The sequence below is a fragment of the Gracilinanus agilis genome, chromosome 2 (genome assembly GCF_016433145.1).
Source record: "Gracilinanus agilis isolate LMUSP501 chromosome 2, AgileGrace, whole genome shotgun sequence".
In the NCBI taxonomy this organism is placed as follows: domain Eukaryota; kingdom Metazoa; phylum Chordata; class Mammalia; order Didelphimorphia; family Didelphidae; genus Gracilinanus; species Gracilinanus agilis.
Window position 1 is genome coordinate 544668569 of NC_058131.1, and position 17351 is coordinate 544685919.

At 33.5% G+C, this 17351-nt stretch overlaps 1 protein-coding gene across 2 annotated transcripts in view; it reads right to left on the reverse strand.

Moving 5' to 3' along the window:
- The window catches only part of USP8 (ubiquitin specific peptidase 8), a 67187-nt gene that overhangs the window by 32312 nt on the left and 17524 nt on the right, over positions 1-17351 (reverse strand). For both annotated transcript variants that reach the window (XM_044665174.1, XM_044665173.1), the window contains exons 3-6: positions 16918-17062; positions 14651-14736; positions 4559-4715; positions 1054-1096 (exon numbers count right to left, since the gene is read on the reverse strand). In XM_044665174.1, coding sequence (XP_044521109.1) covers positions 1054-1096; positions 4559-4715; positions 14651-14736; positions 16918-17062 — 431 coding nt within the window. The remainder of the gene's footprint in view (positions 1-1053; positions 1097-4558; positions 4716-14650; positions 14737-16917; positions 17063-17351) is intronic.

A 17351-nucleotide genomic window follows, 5' to 3' on the forward strand; every position in this document is an offset into this window, starting at 1 on the left:
TTTTTGATTGAAAGTTGAACTAAAGATTTTTCTTGACTTTCATTTAAAATAAGCTGAGTTAATTGCTAAAGAACATTTTAATAGGGAACAATATGTAAAGTTTTATTTTAAATATGTTGATAACGATGAAGGAATAAAGAGATAAGTATCTAACTACACCAAGTTAACTTACTTTTCAAAAGTTGTGAGAGCAATTCTTAAAAAAAAAAAAAATACCACAAACTTTTATTTACTAAAATTTAGCTGTTAAAGTTTTTGTTTTTTACTTTTTTGAATGGGAGCATCAACCTCAGAGGGTGGTGGTGGAATATATATAATATATATACATATAGCACAACCATGTTTAAGTTATCACCTTTCACCTGGTGGCAGCACACTCAAAACTATACAATCAAATTTTTTGAGTGATGAATAAAACTTTTTTTTTAAGAGCCTGAATTCAGAAGCCTCAAGTTAGAAAGTAACTCCAAGCATCAGAGTAGGTTTTAATTTAAAAAAAAAAATAACATTATTATTTCAGATAACCTACAAATATATATAGATTGTTTACTGGATGGGAGGATACATTTAGTTTATGTGAATTTTTGTAAGGCTAGAAAAGAGTAGTAATAGTTAAGAGATTTGAAAAAGTATTACAGTCAGCATTTATATAGTGCTTTAAGGTTTGCCAAGAACTACATACATGTTATCTCATTTGATCCTCACAACAGCTCTTTGAGGTAGATATTATTATTATTACCCTATTTTATAGATGAGGAAACCTGAAGCTGAAAGAAATTACATGATTTGCAGAGGGTTACATAAAGTATCTGAACAAGAATTTAAACTAAGGTCTTCTTAACTAAGTCTAACACTAACTGCACCAGCTAGCTGTCTGTTAAAATTCCAAAACTTCTGGGGCAAAAAATGGATGCTTAAAAAAATACTATAAAATGAGAGTAACACGACCTAAAGAACCATAAAAATCTCAAAAATAGCCTAGAAAAGGAGAAAAACAAGGATCAATAGTGATTTTTGAGATACATGGGCCTAGCTGTTGTTGCAACCACTTACCTTTCTTAGCTTTCTCATTCTTTTCCTTCTTTTCGCCATTAATCTATTTCATAAAAACAAGAAAAAGTTTTTATTTATGAAACTCAAATTTCATACTTCATTGACATTTAAAGTTAAAAAAGTTTACATGAATGTTAAAAAAAAAAACAACCACTGGTTGTAATAATTAGAGGATTGTGGATTAAGGACTGAATGGAACTGTAGAAGTCATCTAATCCAACCTATTCTTTTTACAAGTGTGGAAACTCAATCCCAATGGAATTAAATGATTTGTCCAATGACCAGGTAATTATTAAGTGGTAGAACCAAAATATAAACGCAAGTCCTCTGAAGTCACATTTAAATCATAAAGAATGGTTAAAAATCAAGGACCCCAGAATAATTTGACACATCTTTTCTTTTTCTATATAAAATACCAAATGTTATGTAATAGTACAAAAAGGATGCTAATTTGTAATGCAATGTTCACTCATTAAGATCTTCTTGGTATAATAAAACAACAAGCAAAACTGGTCATTACCCTCAATGTGTATACATGCTTGGCTTAATTACAAGGAAGATAAACAATAATGAAATATCTTAAATAAAATTTGAATGAATAAGTGAAAAAAGGAAAAGGCACTTACTAAATATTTACTACGTAATATAGCACAGCACTCAGCTGTCTGAAGACAGGAATATCAAAGTGAAACAAACTGACCTCAAGGAGCTTAAGTTTTAACTCAGAAAACAACAAAGGGAATGTGGTGGATGGCAAGTTAAAGGAGATGGAGAATTAAAAGAATGGTGAGTTGATCTTTAGTATGGAGGTAAAAGGACAATAGCTCTGTTACCTTCCTAATCTGGGAATGTGACTCCATTTATAAACCAGCTTTTGAGTCAGTGGAAAATGTATAAAATTTTACCTAATTTGCACTTTCCAAATAGCACAGTATTATATTCATAAGATACTGTGATAAAAATACTAGGTCTAGTTTACATTATGATTTTAATATTGGTCTGTGCATCATATAACTAAATGAAATTAAGAAATTAAAATAGTCATAACTATGCAACTAACCTGACCCTGAATAGATTAGGATCATAGATTAGGATCTCATAGAACACCTAATTCAATCCCTTCACTTTACTGATGAAGAAATTAGAGAAAAGTTCTTTGCTCAAGGTTAATTATACTTGTATTAAGGAACGGAGTCAGGATTTGAACTCATGTCCTCTACACAAAAGCCAATGCTCTTTATATTCTTCTAATACATGTTATTCATTTAATAATGAACAAAGCTAATGAAAAAAATTAAAAACCTGAAAGACAAAGCACTGAATTCTGATTACATGTAATGTAATTATCATGTAAATTAATCACATAACTATTTTCCCAAACTTATGAATAATTACTGTTGAATAAAAATATAATTTTCCTTTTAAGGAAAAAAAAAAGAAAATTCATGTCATCTTTTGGGTCATTTCTAATGCCTTGATGCTGTGTAAGTACCAACTCCTTTCTCCTTACTTTCAACTCAAGTTCCTAAGAACATTAATCACATCCATTCTATTATTCCTTGGTAAAGGCATATCAAAGGACCTATAATGTCAATCACCATTTATTTGGACTTCCCTGTCATAAATATTCCTCTTGTTGGTTGTCACTCCCCAGTATATGCTGGTTTCCCTTACTGGAATGTTTGCTCCTTGAGGACAGGGAGAGTCTTGTTTCTATTTATATCCCGACCACTTACAAGGATTGCCAACACATTGCAAGCACATAATAAATTATTTTTCTTTCCTTCCTTCATTTCCTTCCTTCATGTCTGCTTACTTACTTCATTATTCCCCATTAAAGCAGGGAGAGTCCCTGTTCAATCTTGCTTGTAGTCTCTTAGAAGAAAAATAAATGTCTACATTTCCCTTTATCAGGTGGTAGGCACACTATCATACAAAGCTCAAACACTACTTTTTGGTGACAGTGAGTGATGACCCACAAGCGAATGGCATTCAATAAGTACCTAGGGGGGCAGCTGGGTGGTTCAGTGGATTGAGAACCAGGCCTAGAGACAGGAGGTCCTAGGTTTAAATCTGGCCTCAAATACTTCCTACCTGTGTGACTGGGTAAATCACTTAACCTCCATTGCGTAGCCCTTACCACTCTTCTTCCTTGGAACCAATACACAATATTGATTCAAAGAGTCTAAGTAAGGGTTTAAAAAAAAAGTACTTAGCATATACAGAATGCTTAGTACTATACTCAATAAATGAAACCATAGAAATAGATAATTTAACCTTGGGTTCTGGTATGAAGAAAGAAAAAAATTACTCTAGGAAATGAGTCAATGAGGAGCTATTAAGAGATACCACAAGGATGCCAAATGAGGAAGGAGACAAAGAAGGAAGAGTATCTTGAAATCTGAAGCTTAAAAGAGAAGAGAATACTAGGATAAAGCTATAAAGAAAAACACAGAGAATGCTGAAGAGAAAATGGCTTTGAAAGGACAGTTCAGGAGAATCATTAGAGTGCAACCTTCCCATGAGTAGTTTTCTATGGAGTATGAAAAGTTAAATTTTGAAGATTCTAAGGTGTCTGGTGACGTGAAACATAATGCTGTCAATAGTGGAGTATTTAGAGGTGATAGTAGCTGGGTACAGAAACAGATAGCAACAGATGAAGGTTTAAGTAACCTGCCAAAGGTTATCAAAGCTACACAGTGGCAAGGCTAGAACTACAACACTGAACCTTCTACTACAAAATTTAGCAAATAAACAAATAATAAAACCTCCTGGGGGCAGCTGGGTAGCTCAGTGGAGTGAGAGTCAGGCCTAGAGACAGGAGGTCCTAGGTTCAAACCCGGCCTCAGCCACTTCCCAGCTGTGTGACCCTGGGCAAGTCACTTGACCCCCATTGCCCACCCCTACCAATCTTCTACCTATGAGACAATACACCGAAGTACAAGGGTTTATAAAAAAAAAAAAAACAAAACCTCCTACTCTATGTTTGTTGGCATTGAAACAAAGTAGTAACATCAGAACCTAATTGAAGTCAAAGTATTTAACTCAATTTCTATAAAAATCGTTATTTGAATGCTACATTTTGGCAGGTCTTACCAAATTATAAAGGCTTCAAGAACAGGCCCAGTCTAACTAATTTGGGAGAATATAATCATTAAATTCACTGTGACATAACTGACAAAACTGATTTTTGGCCACGGTCACCCACAGAAGCCATATTCTAATGCAGAGATGAATTGTGATCTGCAAAGAAGCAGAACTCATAATGATAATGTCATGGATCTTTTAAGTATAAAAATATCTTCCAAAATATATGATCTTTTAAGTGTTACCACAGAAATAAATAATATAAGGAATATCAAATTTCATTTTTTAAATAGGTACCATACTTCTCTGGCACATAGATCCATGCCTAACACCATAAATTCCAACTAGTATCACAAGAACAAAGGTCTAAACTTGGAAGGGATCTCAGAAACCAGATTCTGATATTTCCCCTCAATACCTTTTTGGTTTTGTCTTTGGAGTCTAATACATTTTCTAAAGAGCTCTTAGCTGAGACTCTTCCATCCTCCTGTCCCGCTTCCTTCTTTTGCTGGAGCTGCTGTTCCTCTCGTCTGTCCTTTTCTTCAAGTTTCTTCCGAACTTCAGCTTCTTCATATCTAGTTGAAAAGAGAAACCAAATGATCCATTGATGGCATAATCATTTCATTAAAAGATGTATAAAGTTCTTTAAAAAAAAAAAAAAGATTTGGTCTCCATCTCCTTTTTCCAGTTTAAATCACATGTACTTTCTGACGGTATTGTTTCAAGCCACAAACTAGTCTTGGAATGGAGTGAGAGAGAGAGAGGCTTAATTTCAATTTCCCAGCTATCTTGAGGGAAAATCCAGAGCTTTCCCAATTGAAACTACTTAAGGTTCTTTTTACTCTCTTTTCTTGCATAGGCTTCCTCCTTGAGGTGTTTGGTTGTTTGTGGTTTAGTTGTACATTATTGTTTGTTATAGTTATTTGTCGAGGAAGGATGATAAAGGACTCTTCATCTCATGTACGTAGCATTAATTATTGAAAAACATGACAGGTTTTTTTATTTTCATATCCAAAGAGTTTGGATCCTTTCTTTACTTAAACTTTATAACTATTAGCTGTTGTAATCAAATAAATAATGTATTATCAGGGGGCTTCCCGCCTATCTTTTTTAGTTCTAAGTGTCAGCTAGAGAGTCAACCAATGCTTATGACTAAACATGGGCAAAAGGATAAGAAGAATTTGTAAAGGAAAATGAGAAAAGAGGAAGGAAAAAAATAAACTTATTTAATGGAAGGTGTTAGTACCATCAATTGTCTCTGTTAATTATGACATTAATTGGCTATTACCATGTGAAGCAATCACAAACAAATGAAGCAAACACTACAAAAAAATTTTATTAATTATTGAAGAGTGAATAAGAAGGCACAAGAGGCTGTGCGAGAGATTGGTATTATACTCATAATAGCTACAATTTTAAAGACTATATGGTTTTTATCTAACTATTTATGATATGATTTTTTAAAATATTACGGTCACAAGTCCATATTGATTGTACTATGGTATATGATATAAGGTATTGGACAAAATTCAATATCTATCAGCCAGACTGCTGTCCTGTTTTCCCATCAATTTCTTGTCAAATAGAGAGTTCATTCTTAGGTAATTTATGTTTTCAGGTTTACTAAATGCTGGATTACTGAGTTATATCATTTATAATTCCTCCTTGTCTTTTCTATTCCATTGTTCTATTTTCGAACCAGCTGCAAATAGTTTCTGATCATGATTATCTACTTAGCTTAATAAGTATTTTGCCTATTTCTGTATTTGAGGTCTGTAAATGCTAACCATGTTTCATTCCTACTTTTCCCCTTTTTTTCCTTTTTTCTAGATCTTTTATTCCACCAAATGAATTTTATTATTTTATCTACTGGTACAACACAAAATCTATAAATTAATTTCAGTAGGTTTTGTCACTTTTATTATATTGGCACAACCCAACTATGAAGACTTTAAAAAAATCCTTCCAGTTACTTATGCCAGTCATTATTTCTTTAAGGAATGTTTTATAATTTAAACTTATTTTTTTTTTGAAGATTACATGTAATAACAAATTTCCACATAGGTTTTCCTAAGTTATATGATTGAACTTATCTCCCTTACTCTCTTCTCTTCCCCCTTCCAGTGCTGGCAAGAGATTCGATCTGGGTTATCCCTATATTATCACGCAAAACATATTTTCATATTGTTCAGTTTTAAGTGAGTACTCTTATAAAACCAAAACCCCAAAACATAAATCCAAACAAATGAAAAAATCATATGCTTTCATCTGCATTTCGACTCTAATAGGTTTTTCTCTGGAGGTTGATAGCATTCACTGTCATAAGTCCCTTAGAATTGTCTTAAGGAATGTTTTATGATTATATCTATATAAGTCGGGAACGGGCTTTGACGTACTGACTTCCAAATATGGGATGCATTTTGCAATTATTTTGAATTAGACTTCCCTTTCAATTATTTACTCTTGGATTCTGTTATTGCTTTGTAGAAAAGTTATTCATTTTTGTGGGTATATTTTGTATGCTGCTGCAATGTCATTATTTCAATTAGTTTCTTTGGTCATTTTGTAGGCTAGTCTATATAGTCTTGAGATCTGGTATGATCAAAGTACCATCATTTGTCAATTGTTTTTGAATCCATGTGAAATCAGGCTATAAAAAAAAAATCTGTACCTTCTTTCTATTTTAAGACAATAGAGTAGCAAAGGCCAAACAATTGGAGTTAAGTGAATTGCTAAGGGTCACACAGCAAGAAGATGTACAAGGTCATCAAGCCCTCCCACTTACAGGCCTGGTGCTCTATCCATTGCACTACTGAGTTGCCCCCAAATCAGTCTCTTTCAACGAAATAATGACATATAAAATTATCAACCTATATAGATTGTAATCAAACCAAAGAACTATAAATTACATATTAAGTATGAGATTGAGAACTAAACAATTGGAAAAACATAGATTGCTCACGGGTAGGATGAGCTAACATAATAAAAATGACCATTCTACCCAAATTAATTTACCTATTTAGCGCCATACCTATCAAACTACCAAAAAACTTTTTTACTGAGTTAGAAAAAACTATAACAAAGTTCATTTGGAAGAACAAAAGATCAAGAATATCAAGGGAAATAATGAAAAAAACATGAAGAAGGTGGCCTAGCAGTACCAGATATTAAACTATGCTATAAAGCCATGGTCATCAAAACGATATGATACTGGCTAAGAGTCAGAAGGGAGGATCAGTGGAACAGACTTGGGGTGAGTGACAACAGCAAGATAGTCTACGATAAATGCAAAGAGCCCAACTTTTGGGACAAAAATCCACTACTTGACAATAACTGTTGGGAAAATTGGAAAACAATATGGGAGAGATTAGGTTTAGATCAACATCTCATGCTCTACACCAAGATAAATTGAGAATGGATGAATGACTTGAATATAAAGAAGGAAGCTATAAGAAAACTAGGTGAACATAGAATAGTATACCTCTCAGATCTATGGGAAAGGGAAGATTTTAAAACCAAGCAAGAGTAAGAAAAAAAATTACAAAATATAAAATAATTTTGATTATATCAAATTAAAAAGTTTTTGTACAAACAAAAATAATGCAACCAAAAACAGAAGGGAAACAACAAACTGGGAAAAAATCTTTATAACAAAAAACTCTGACAGAGGTCTAATTACTCAAATATACAAGGAGCTAAAACAAATGTATAAAAAATCAAGCCACTCACCAATTGATAAATGGGCAAAGGACATGAATAGGCAATTTTCAGATAAAGAAATCAAAACTATCAATAAGCACATGAGAAAGTATTCTAAATCTCTAATAATTAGAGAAATGCAAATCAAAACAACTCTGAGGTATCACCTCACACCTAACAGACTGGCTAAAATGATAGAAGGGGAGAGTAATGAATGTTGGAGGGGATGTGGCAAAATTGGGACATTAATGCATTGCTGGTGGAGTAGTGAACTGATCCAACCATTTTGGATGGCAATTTGTTTTTTTGTTTTTTTTTAAACCCTTAACTTCTGTGTATTGGCTCCTAGGTGGAAGAGTGTTACTTAAGGGTGTGGATGGCAATTTGGAACTATGCCCAAAGAGCTCTAAAAGACTGCCTGCCCTTCGATCCAGCCATGCCATTGCTGGGTTTGTACCCCAAAGAGATCATAGATAAACAGACTTGTACGAAAATATTTATAGCTGTGCTTTTTGTGGTGGCAAAAACCTGGAAAATGAAGAGATGCCCTTCAATTGGGGAATGGCTAAACAAATTGTGGTATATGTTGGTGATGGAATACTACTGTGCTCAAAGGAATAATAAACTGGAGGAATTCCATGTGAACTGGAAAGACCTCCAGGAATTGATGCAGAGTGAAAGGAGCAGAGCCAGAAAAACATTGTATACAGAGACTGATACACTGTGGTAAAATCAAATGTAATGGATTTCTGTACTAGCAGCAATGCAATGATCCAGGACAATTCTGAGGGATTTATGGAAAAGAACGCTACCCACATTCAGAGGAAGAACTACAGGAGTGGAAACAGAAGAAAAACAATTGCTTGAACACATGGGCTGATGCAGGCATGGTTGGGGATGTAGACACTAAAACAACCACACCAATGTAACTATCAATAATATGTAAATAAGTCTTGATTGATCACACATGTTAAAACCAGTGGAAATGTGCATTGGATATGGGGGAGTGAAAGGGGATGAAGGGGAAAGTAAAAACAGGAATCATGTAACCATGGAAAATGTTTCTAAAAAAATATTTAAAAAATTTTTTAAAAAGAATGAGATTGAATTATATTTTAATGTAATTCTAGTTCAACATGACAACAATTTTGCAAATTTATGCCATGAGCCAAGCTTTTCCATAAACTTCTTACTCAATACAAACACTCACTGCTGTGATTTGAGGACATAATAATAAAGTTTTATTATATTATGGCAAGTTATAAATTTCCTGAATTAATTATTTTAAATATATAGTTTGTTGTTCCTACCCATGTGACCGTGGGCAAGTCACTTATCTAGCATTGCCTAGCCCTTGCCATTCTTCTGTCTTGGAACCAATACATAGTATTGATTCTAAGATGGAAAACATTTTTTAAAAAATATGGCTTGTTGCAATCAAGTGGCCATTTGGATTTTATTTTAATGTGATAAAAGAATATCTTCAAAAAGTTTTTGTTATTCTTATTTACAAATGTTAAATGGCTCACATATTTTAACAAAAAATTATTTTAAAAATATTTTTATTTCTATTAGTCTTTAAGTAAATAAGATCTAATGGCAAATTTCCAAATGGGGCAATTGGGTGGTTCAGAGGATTGAGAGTCAGGCCTAGAGATGGGAAGTCCTGGGTTCAAATCTGATCTCAAGACACTTCCTAGCTGGGTGACCCTGGGCAAGTCCCTTAACCCCTGTTGCCTAGCCCTTACCATTCTCCTGCCTTGGAATGAATACACTGTATTTTTTTTTTTTAAAAATCACAATTTTAAAAAAATCTTACAAAAGCATCCCACAAAATATAATTTCATTTCTTTTCTTTTCTTTTTTTAAAAACCTTAACTTCTGTGCATTGGCCCATAGGTGGAAGAGTGGTAAGGGTGGGCAATGGGGGTCAAGTGACTTGCCCAGGGCCATACAATGGGGAAATGTCTGAGGCCGGATTTGAACCTTGGACCTCCCGTCTGTAGGCCTGACTCTCAATCCACTGAGCTACCCAGCTGCCACACAAAATATGATTTCTAAGGTTTCATTTTGCAGATTCTAACTGCAATGTGATTTATAATACAATATGTTTAATATAATTTTGATTTATTTTTATCTGAGCTTCATATTTTTACTGTTATACATCATTTTCTTATTCTATGGGCTTGTTTTTTTTGCAGCAAAAAAAATCCTATGTTAAGATATTTAGCATATCAGTGAAAGTTATTCTCTCCCCCCCTTTCTGGCTCCTCAAACCCTCTGTTTTTCTTTTCTACTCTTGCTGGATGGCATGAAAAAAGTTTCCTCTAGCACAACTGGGTATTTCAGTGGATAGACCCTGGGTCTGGAGTCAGGAAGATTCAAGTCCCACCTAAGACAATTACTAGCTCTGTGACCCTGGACAAATCACTTAATCTCTAGCTGCTTCAATTTTGCCAACTAAAAATAGGGACAATAATAGCACCTACTTCACAGGCTTGTTGTGTGGATAGAATGAGATAGATAAAATTCAGAAAGCACTTAGTACATACCTAGAACATAGTAGGTATTTAATAAACGTTTCTTTCCTTTGGTCTAAAATTCATTCTCATTGGGATATGGGTTATATTTCGCTTTATTTAAGAAATGTATTCTTGGAAATTTTTGGAAAATAAATTTCACAGTTATATTACAAACTGCAGACACATCTCAAAGTTTAATTGACCTGACCTCTGCCATGAATAGGATATTCACTTTCATGTTTAATACAACAGCAATAATAACCTAGATACTCCTGAAATAGAATCTAGTCTTTCACTATTAGTGCTCAACTGAGCTTAGAATTCTTTATGTCAGAGAAAACTTTTAGGGAAAGCAATCTCTTTAGAGAACTTGTAAAAAAAAAACCACTATACTTATTAATTCTCTTTAGATAAATAGCCAGAAGAAAAAGTTGAAGTGTTTCATGGAAGAGGAGCAACCACAAAGGAGACTAAAGCTACAGACAAGAAATATTTGGGCTGTTTTCAAACTGCAACAAGTTCTCCCATAGTACAAGTTTGTGTAGGATCAAAAATCAATAAATAACCAGGTTATGCCTTCTTAATAACAAGTCACTGAATTAGAATTCCTTTGTATTTTCCTCTTTATTAAATTATGTCAGAGCATATTTGTAAAAAAGGAAGAATTTAAAACTATAATTTTTATCAACAACTTAGATGGTATCTAGCATAAAATAGTAGAGTGTGTGCTAGCTTTGGAGTCAGGAGTCCTGAATTCAAAACCCACCTTTGACACTACCTTTATGGCTTTAGGCAAGCCATTTAACTTGTCTAAGACTTAGCTCCCTCATTTATATAATGAAAGAGTCATACTAAATGGACTCTGAAGTTCCTTCCAGTTCTATGACCTTTATACATGAATGCTAACTCTTTGTGCATTAGGACATGCTACTCTTGACCTAATTTAACCTGGAAAGAAAAGCAAGTCTGTCCACATTTCCTTCCCTCACTCTTTCCTTTCTTTCTTCTTTTTAAAACAAAAACTTTACTTTCTATACTATGTATTGATTTGGGCACACAGAATACTATGTATTGGTTCTAAGGCATAAGAGTGGTAAGAGCTAGGAAATGGGGGCTAAGTAACTTGCCCAAGGTCACACAGCTAGGAAGTGTCTTAGGCTAGATCTAAACCCAGGACCTCTCATTTCTAGGTCTTGCTCTCAATCCACTTAGCCACCTTGCTGCCTCTAGAGGATGCGCTTTCTCTATCTAATGGGGCAAAAGAAAATAAAAAGACACAAAATTTGGTTCCCCCAAGCACTAGCAAAAGGTGGAAATATGGACAAAACTTAAGGGTTCGGGGCAGCTGGGTAGCTCAGTGGAGTGAGAGTCAGGCCTAGAGACAGGAGGTCCTAGGTTCAAACCTGGCCTCAGCCACTTCCCAGCTGTGTGACCCTGGGCAAGTCACTTGACCCCCATTGCCCACCCTTACTAATCTTCCATCTATAAGACAATACACCGAAGTACAAGGGTTTAAAAAAAAAACAATTTAAAAAAAAAAAAAACAAAAAAACTTAAGGGTTCTCTGGTCAAAGAAAGAATACAGAATGCCTAAAGTTGCCCTATCATTCTGAACCTTCAATCAGCATTTTAAAAAAACACTCATTATCATCTAGGAAAGGCATTTAATTAGACCTCCTGAGAAAAATCTTGGCCTTCAGCCAAGCTGCAAAACATGGTAGAGAAAGTTTTAGTTGTGGCAGTAAGAATGAGTTGCCTCCCACCCTTACCACTCTTCCACCTAGGAGCCAATACACAGAAGTTAAGGGTTTAAAAATGTAAAAAAAAAAAAAAAAAAGAATGAGTTGCCTCCTTTCTAGTGAAACTTAGCATAGTCTAGGCCAAAATGTGGAATGGAGAAACTCTTTCCTTCTCCATTTCTCTCAAAGGGAAAAAAAAGTGAAAATGTAAATTCCAGGGAACTTCAAAGCCTCTTCTTTTCTTCATCTTACCAGAGAAAGCTAATTACATAGTAGGATTCATTCTCCATGACAGCTCTGGATAAAAAGAAAATTCAAAAGCTTTGAAAGACAAAGAAATGCCAAGTGGAGATATTTTGATACAATGAATGTGAACAAAGCCCTGCACAAAACACCCAAAATGAAAGGAAAGGAACTAGGGCTAGTGCTGTGGAGCAGGGATCATACCTATTTTGAATATTTTGATAACTATATTTCAAAAACTGGTTTCTATTATAATCTGATGTATTTTGTTTCATGCATTTAAAACATAATTCTGTGGAGAGGTCCACTTTACCAGAGTGTATGGGGAGGGAGGCCCATGACAGAAAAAAAAGTGAAGAACCCTTCGGACTACACCCAAGGAATTGAGCAAAATCTTCTTATGTGGGATACATGTTAAAGTGATAAAAACTTGGGAACTTGGAATTAGTCAACAAGTCAATAAACATTTAATAAAACAAATTCATATATAAGATCCTAACATGCAGGGGGAGCATCTTCTTTTTCTTTTGTATTCTTTAGCAAAGTGTCTGTAGGTAATAGCTGTTTATATTTTCAAGTACTAGTTAAGAAGAATTTCCAATTCAATGGGCTTTACTATGCCATACTGCTATGTGTATACTTCTTTTAAACCTAGAAAAATATTCGGTGTGGGCATAGTGCTAAGATTACAATATATTTTTTGTTTTTTGAAAGTATTAAATACGTCTAAACAATGCACCTACAAGGCAGGATATTCCTTGAAGTAAATGTTAAAATTCTAAAGTGGGCTCACTGTTTTTCCTCCTGTAATCTCACACATTCGAAATTAGAAGTCAGTGGGAAAATAAGTCATTATCTATATTTTTTGAGCCGTTGATTTGCACAAACTTTTGAAGAACTTAAAAGTATAAACTTGAGTTCAAACTGAACTGTGAAACAAAAATAACTCCACAATTTTTAAATCTGAAAAATAAAATTCTTTTGTTTCAGTAAACCAATCTAAAACACTTTATTTTATAAAGCTTTATATCCTTTTGTTTTGAAAAAAAATCTGATGATGAAAAATAAAACCATAATACAACATATAAATTGAATCCAGACATTTGAGTGCCAACTATATGTAAGACAATGGTAAAGTAAAACACTTCTGCCCATAAGAGCTTACATTTTATTGAAAGATACAATGGATACATAAATAGTAAAAGCAAAGGAATGAGGAAGAGCTCAAACTGAATGGCAGTAGGAAAGGTCTATGGATAAAATAGTCCCTGAGCTAAGACCTCAAATAATAAGAATTCTAAGTCCTGGAGGTGCTTAGAGGTTAGGAATGAGTACATTACTGGCAAGAGTGACTACTTGTGCAAAAGCATGAGGTAAGAAATGGACAAATCCTTACTGGAATGCAGAGTTGATGCAGGAGAGTAAAAGGAAATAAATATCATTATTATGAACACAGATTTAGGTTTGCAAGGCACCTGAAAGACCATTCACTGCAGCTTTCATATTTCTGGATGAGGAATGAAGGCCAAGAGAGAGAAAGTGATGGGGTCGAAAAGCTAACTATGCAACTCCTGGTTTGTCTGATTTCAATTCCAATACTCCATCCACTATATCATCTTTCCTCTATTGAAAACTGCAGGAAGGGTCTCGAATGCTAAGCTAACCCATCTGTATTTTAATTCAGAGGCTATAGGGGATCACTGAAGGCTTTTGAGCAGGGTATTAACTAATGAAAATTTTTTATACTAGAGTAAGTGACACATTCAATTTGGGGAGGTAGATGGAGTGAGAACAGAATTTAGATGGTTTCCTATTTTTCACTATTCTTGCTAAGGTGTTAAGTACATCTAAATTCAGCAAAAAAAAAAAATATAGTAAATATAACCAACAACAACTTGGGAATGCCTAGGAGAACAACTTGGATCATTCAATCATCCAGCAATGTAGTACAGTTTACTGTGCAAATCATAATTTTGTTTTCTGAAAAGCTTTTTTTTTTTAAAAGACAAATATTTAAAGTTGATAGAACATTGGAGAAGTTACTGAGTCCAGTACAGTAGTGTTTATTTAAACAATCTTTCATTTCTCAAATATGGTTTTAATTTCAGTAAAGATCCCTACATGATAGTATAGGATGTAAGAACATGGCAGGATAAATATTAAGTATAGATCTGAATTTCTATACTCCATAAATTATTTCTAAATGTTAAAGATCATATTCAAGGTTAAAGGTGGATGGGATGAATTATAAATACTATTTCAACCTATCTTATTTTAATTATTTTATAGATTTTATAATGTATATACCTGAGTTTAAGGCTTTCAGAGAGTCTTTCAGCTTCTTCAATAGCTTTTTTGATGTTTGCAGGTCCAAGCATTGAATGAAAGTAGTCCTAAAATCATAGGAAAATTATCCTATAATGTTAATTTTGGTCAATGATTCCCCAGAAGATAACAGTCTATCCCAACAACCACATTACAATATGGTCCTTATAACTTATAATTTTTTCTTAGATATTTTCTTAATATATACATTTCATTAACTCAAACTTAAAACATTTAAAGTGTGTTCCAAAGATAATTCCATCTTTCCCTATGATTAAAAAAATCCTCTGAATAATGAATGCTGATCTTATTTTGATTGTAAGGCACCTTTTCTGTTCATTAAGGCTCCGTTTAGAACTTTGAATTATCTGTGAGAATACTACAAATTAAATTCTCTCCTTTAAGCATTATATTGTGTGTGAGAATGCTACTAATTAATTTTACTTTCTATGAGTAAGTAGAAAGTTTTCTATAACAAAATTTTTTGATACAAGTATTGGTTCCAAGGTAGAAGGTGTAAGAGTTAGGAAATTGGGGTTAAGTGACTTGTCCAGGGTCACACAGCTGGGTAGTGTCTGAGGTCAAATTTGAACCCAGGTCCTCCTGACTCCAGGCCTGGAGCACTGTCCACTGAGTCACCTAAATGTTCCTAGTATATATTTTTATTATGTGTGCCAATGCCATTTCCTAGCAAAGAGTACTACTGGGAAAGGTAGGCTGGGAGAGGGGAAAGGGGGAGAAAGAGGAGTATCCTGGGAAGAGCAAATGAAAACAATAAAAAAATTCTTCCAAATTAAGATTTGTGCAGCCTACTTATAAAAAGCCATGGCGATTATAAGCACTTTTAAGTTTATGGAGTCCTTATTTCACAACAATATTCCTTGATAAATACTATGTCATTTCATTTTTATAGATGAGGAAACTGACATTAGTTTGCTCAGAAATAAAGGGAATTGCCTAGAATCACTCACACAAGATAGTATCAGAACAAGGACTCAAAACCAAATTTCCTAATCTAATCTAGCAATTCTGTACCATACTACTACCATTTGGAAGTAAAACAAAAATTCCAAATTCTCTAAAAATAAAAGGGAGGGAATGTTTATAGAAGTAAGTCTTTTCTTGTTAAGACAATATCATATTAACATATATCATAAAAACATTAATATGGAGACTAAAAAATAATTCAAAAATGCATTTAAGTCATTTTTCCTCCAGAAAACTTAGTTTACATTAGAATGAATTTGAGGTACTAATCAAAACGAAAAATCTAAAAAAGATTTACAGCCATGAAATAATATACAAAGTAGTTATCTTAATGATACTCAATCACATTTTTTCAATGTTCTATGCAGACAAAGATATTTGGAGGAAGAAAACTTGATGTTTCTTTTGATGAAAACAACTAGATGTTAAAGGCAGAGAACAGTCATCAACATTGGCTTTCCAATGTGTTCTCTACCAAAACAGGTAACCTATAAACAATCTTCTAAACAGACAATAGCAAATCTTCCTCTCAACTAGTGTAATAATCCCTAATACAGGATAAAGTTTCCCTAACAACCTTCCTATTTCTTTAATCTATTCTCTATTGTTTTCTTCTTATTTTTAACTAACTAATGCAACTTCAGCTCAAGTATGGATGTATTTTTGCGTCACTTTATTTAGCCTGCTTTTCTTCCCAAAATAATAGAGGAATACTATCTGTCCTACAGAAGAAAACCACTGAATCAATCAACAAGCATTTATTAAGCATTTATGCACCCTGCAGGCACTGTGTTAAGTGCACTTTTTGTCCAATAAACACAAAAAATATTAAGTAAATTAAATTTATCTTTAGAATGGCTACAACAAAATATAAGTAATAACACAATGAGTTACTTATAATTGAATTTGGATTTCATGAAAGCAATATGCCAACACACATTTACTTGATGAGAAAAACTGAATTCCTTCCATAAAACCTAGTACACTTTCATTAAAACAGTAACCAAAAAAAAGTCCACAGCCTACTATCAACCTGGATTAAACCAAAGCAACACTTTTGCAAATGAAATTAATTTGACATGTGAATTGCCTTCTCCTACCTCATGTATTTATTAAAATTCATGTTCACAAAATTGATGCTACAAGTTCTGAAATTTGATAGTGTACATATGCTCAAAAATTAATAACCAATTATAGGCATTTGATAGTACCTATTAATAAAAACTGTTGATCACAGAAAACAGAAAAAAAAAAACCCATACCTGCTGCTGCTTGAAATCAGGTCTTTTTTTGATAAGATTATAAACAGCTACATATTTCATATACAGTACATAGGCTTTTTCCTCATCACGGTCCAATCTACATTCTTCTGCTGTCCTGAAGATCTTCAGGGCACTCTGCACATAACTTGAATTGGAGAATAAATAATTAATCTAATATTGCCTATGGCATTAAAACAACTGACAAACAAATTCAGAGATAGCTTAATACAGAAAAACCTCATTATTTATGGTTCTATTAGTTTAGAACTTCTAACTGAACACAAGGTAGATAGAAACTTAACTTTCTATAACCACAGGTAAAATTATGCCATAAATATCATTTATTTCCTGGAAATAAAATTATGTCCATGTTCTAGAAAATCATTTGTGAGAGAATATTTACTTAATCTGGTTAAAAATAAACTCTATACAAT